Consider the following 3,522-nt stretch of genomic DNA (forward strand, 5'->3'; position numbering starts at 1 on the left):
GGCAGCCAGGGTCGGTTTATGATGCTCGTGGGTGGTGGTGGTCATCAGACCCCCGCCTGCTGTGCCAGTTATTTTATTTTTTGAATGTTTTTGGTTATTTTATTACTTGAATGATAATGAGTGTTTACAGCCCGGGATTGGTTGGCAGTGACGCCCCAAGGACGGCTGCGTCCTGACCGCTGGGTTTCTGGGTTGGGGAAGATGGTCTTCCAAAGGCTGAGATTTTCCCCCCAAAGACCCTGCAGCAACTGGGCTCCAGTGCTGCAGAGCAAGCCCGCCCACTCTTGGCCGCTCCTGCTGACCCCATTGCCTTTACTCCCCTGACAGCTCACTGGAGCTGCGGGAAGCAGGGGACAGCCTGGTTTTGCATGTTTCCTCACCGGCTCCCTGGCTCCCCTCTCAGCCCCTTTCTTCATCTCCCCCAGGCTTAACATTTTATCTAAAATTCCAGAAAGGTGGCAAGTCTTGGGGGCCGGAAAGACTGGTGCAAGGGGCAAATCCGCCCCCCCCCAACCCGGGGAAGAGGGGAGGCCTTAGAGGACAGACTTAGTCCCCTGCCATTGGCTGGTGCCCCTTCCTTCACCTGGGCACAGCTCCCGCCCCTACAGGCAGAAGCCTCTCTGGCTCAGGTAGGCTGGGCGCAGGAGGAAGTGGGCAGGTATCAGGGTACAGGGCCAACGTGTCAGCTTCTCATGGACAAAGTCTGGGCAGGTGCTGTTGCTGGGGCTCTTGTGTGTGACCGCTGTCCACAGCATTCCAGGCTGGAACAGCGAGGGGCAGGGCGCAGGCCCAGGCTGTTGGGGAGCGCAGCGTGGAGGTGGAGGAAGACGAGGAGATGGCACTGACACCGGCTGCCAGGGCCCGGGAGCAGTCTGTCTTTCCAGCCAGGCCTTCTGAGCACAAAAGCACCAATGCCGTGACAGCGCCAGCGTCCCCCCGCGTCTGGGCTGCGTGGCTGGAGTGGCCCCTGGTAATGACAGTGCCGAGGCCACCCTCTCGGCTTTGGGGTTGCCCCAGGCCCTCTTCAGAAGATCAGAGTGGGGTGGCGGCCTCTGTTTCAGATGAGGGATAGGGGTTTCTTTGAGTCCTTGCCTTTTAGTGGGGCTGGTCCCTCATATCCTGTGTCCCCTTAGGTCTATGGGGACATAGACCATAGACTGGCGGACTGGCTGGTGCAGCTGGCGGCTCCTCCCAGCATGCATCCCTCAGCTCCTTGCCCTTGGCTCGCGGGGACAGTGCCCCTCACTCCCTGGAGGCCAGCCTCTGGGGAAACTGCCGAGAGGGCTCTGGGTGAAGGCAAGCGGGGTGGAGAGGGGCTGGGGACTCCCGAGAACCCGGCCACCTGAGCAGGTGTCCGTGTGCCTGCTGCTAACTGCTGGGACGCGGAGGGCTGGGTCTGCTGGTGGCTTGTTGCCAGGGTAACAGAGAAGGGCACGATTGCCCTGGTCAGCAGGCCTTTGGCATTACTACCTGTCTGTCCTTCAGAGTCTCCCTGGCTGCTCACCTTGGCCTCTGCCCAGCACGGCCGGGCTGGCCTAATGGGACAACTGCTTGCTATGCATGTTACCTGCACACATGGCCACCCCGTGTGGGTGGGCGCTGTGCTCGAGTCCTGCACTCTTGTTGTGGCCTCCTGGTCCCCTTCCCAGGGGCCCTGGCCCAAGTAAAGCCTGGGCGGGGTGGGGGTGGGGTGCTGACTCACCACCTGGCTGCTGCTCTGGCAGCAGGCAAGGAGAGGGAGGGCATTCAGCTGGGGGGTGTTGGGGGGGGAGTAAGGCACTGGGGCTGTAGTCAGCCTTTCTCGCCTGTGGCTTCTCTTGGAAATCAAGCTGCCGCAGCGTGTACACCCCCACCATGACCTTGTTGGCTGCTCTGACAGCGCGTGTTTTGTCCTGGCTTCAAGCTTCAGGAAGGGTAGCCAGGCCCCTGCAGGCAAGGGCCTGAAGCCATCCTCCCTTTGGTTGGCCCGTTGACACTCCAACCACTGCCGTCATTACGTTCCCACATCCTTGGGTCCTGTTCACAGGCTCCGCCTGGGCTGCGTCTCTGCTCAGTGCCGGGGGTGGGGGTGTTGTTGCATCTGGTTGGCCAGGCCCTGGCGGCCAGGGCTCCTCTCCTGGGCCCTCAGGCAGGCTTGCGCTGGGCCTTGTGAAAGAGAAGGGGTGGCAGTGACTGAAGGAAGCAGATTAGCATCAGGCCTGGCTGACGTGGAACAGTGTGGTTCCGAGATGTAGCTCTCTGAGCACACTTGCGGGGAGCACATTTGAGGGCCCCCCTTGCCTGCTACTCCAGGGCCTCATTCTCCTGATCCAGACACTGCAATTAAGAGAAGCAGCCATCAGCATGAACGTCGGGCTGTGCGCCAAATTAGGGTGTCCACGCGGCTCCACGTGCCCGGGGACACAGCGCCGCCCTGTGCAATGGGGGCTCCCGTTGCTATTCTGGCTAGGTGGGCAGTGTGTCTGGCACGGGGCCCTCAGGGGACAGTGACATGAGGCACACAGGGGACTTGTGCTCCCCCTGGGCTGGGCCTGTGAGCAGCCCCACACCGGAGTCTGTCGCCGGGGAAGGGCTGGGCTCACGCGGGATCCAGGGGGCTTCTCTGCTGACTGACCTCACCCTCCCATTTCGCTCTCTTATGCACCAGACTTGAGCCCAGTTGTAGAGAGGTGCTCCAGTGGTGCAGCAGGTTAAGCATCCGACTGCTGCCAGGCTGGCTGTTTGTGTAGTGCCCACGGGCGGCTCTCATCTGTCCTACAAGGTCGGCTGAGTTGGGGTTGACTCGATGGCCGTGGGCTTGATTTTTGGCGTTTGCTAAGCGGCACCCTCAGCCTGTCCAGGCTGGTGCGCGTCCTGGCCAACTGGTGCATACCTGCTATGTTCAGGGCACCTTCTCTTTGTTGGTCATTGGGTGGCTTTCTGTCACCTCTAAGCTGGGGCACCCATAGCCACAGTCACCTGGGGACCCTTGGGAAGCCCCCCAGGTGCTGATTGAGGGGTTTCTGTGCTGCTCCGCTGGTGGAATGACCCTCTCCCAGCAGGCCTCTGAGCAGCTGCCCAGTGTCCACAAGGAAGGGCGCCTGCGTCCACCCCGCCATGGTTTGAGCAGTCAAGGGGCGGCTCCGACACTCAGCTGCCCTTCAGACTCTGCCCTCCGTTCTCTCGGGCGGGTCCCCGCTCAGGCTCTCAGACAGGGCTGCTCGCCTCCCTCCCCACAGCCCTGGCAGCAGGTGGCGCACCCACGCAGCGCTGGCACCTGCGGGGTCAGACCGGTGTCCTCACCGCTGTGATGTGTTGCTTCATCGCTGCCGTCTTCACTTTGTGGGGACGACGTGGGCTGAAACCCCAGTGCATCCCATGTGTCCCCTCGCTGGGCACGCTGACTTCCCATCCGTCCCAGGCCTGCTCGGGCCTCCTGGGGAACCTGCCACATGTTGTGTGAGGGGCTGCACCGTGGGGTGGTTCTGAGGACCAGTGGGCAGTCAAGCCCCAGGAGGATGCCCTAGGGGCTGGCATTTTGTG

At 62.0% G+C, this 3,522-nt stretch overlaps 1 protein-coding gene across 1 annotated transcript in view; it reads right to left on the reverse strand.

Moving 5' to 3' along the window:
• The window catches only part of STKLD1 (serine/threonine kinase like domain containing 1), a 27,649-nt gene extending 24,346 nt beyond the window's left edge, over positions 1-3,303 (reverse strand). Inside the window, exon 1 of the mRNA XM_045289362.1 lies at positions 3,283-3,303. Within this exon, the coding sequence (XP_045145297.1) occupies positions 3,283-3,303 (21 nt within the window). The remainder of the gene's footprint in view (positions 1-3,282) is intronic.
• Between the last annotated feature and the right edge of the window lie 219 nt (positions 3,304-3,522).

The sequence above is a fragment of the Echinops telfairi genome, unplaced genomic scaffold, assembly GCF_000313985.2.
Source record: "Echinops telfairi isolate 266 unplaced genomic scaffold, ASM31398v2 ScPeMD7_25;HRSCAF=90, whole genome shotgun sequence".
NCBI classification, from domain to species: domain Eukaryota; kingdom Metazoa; phylum Chordata; class Mammalia; order Afrosoricida; family Tenrecidae; genus Echinops; species Echinops telfairi.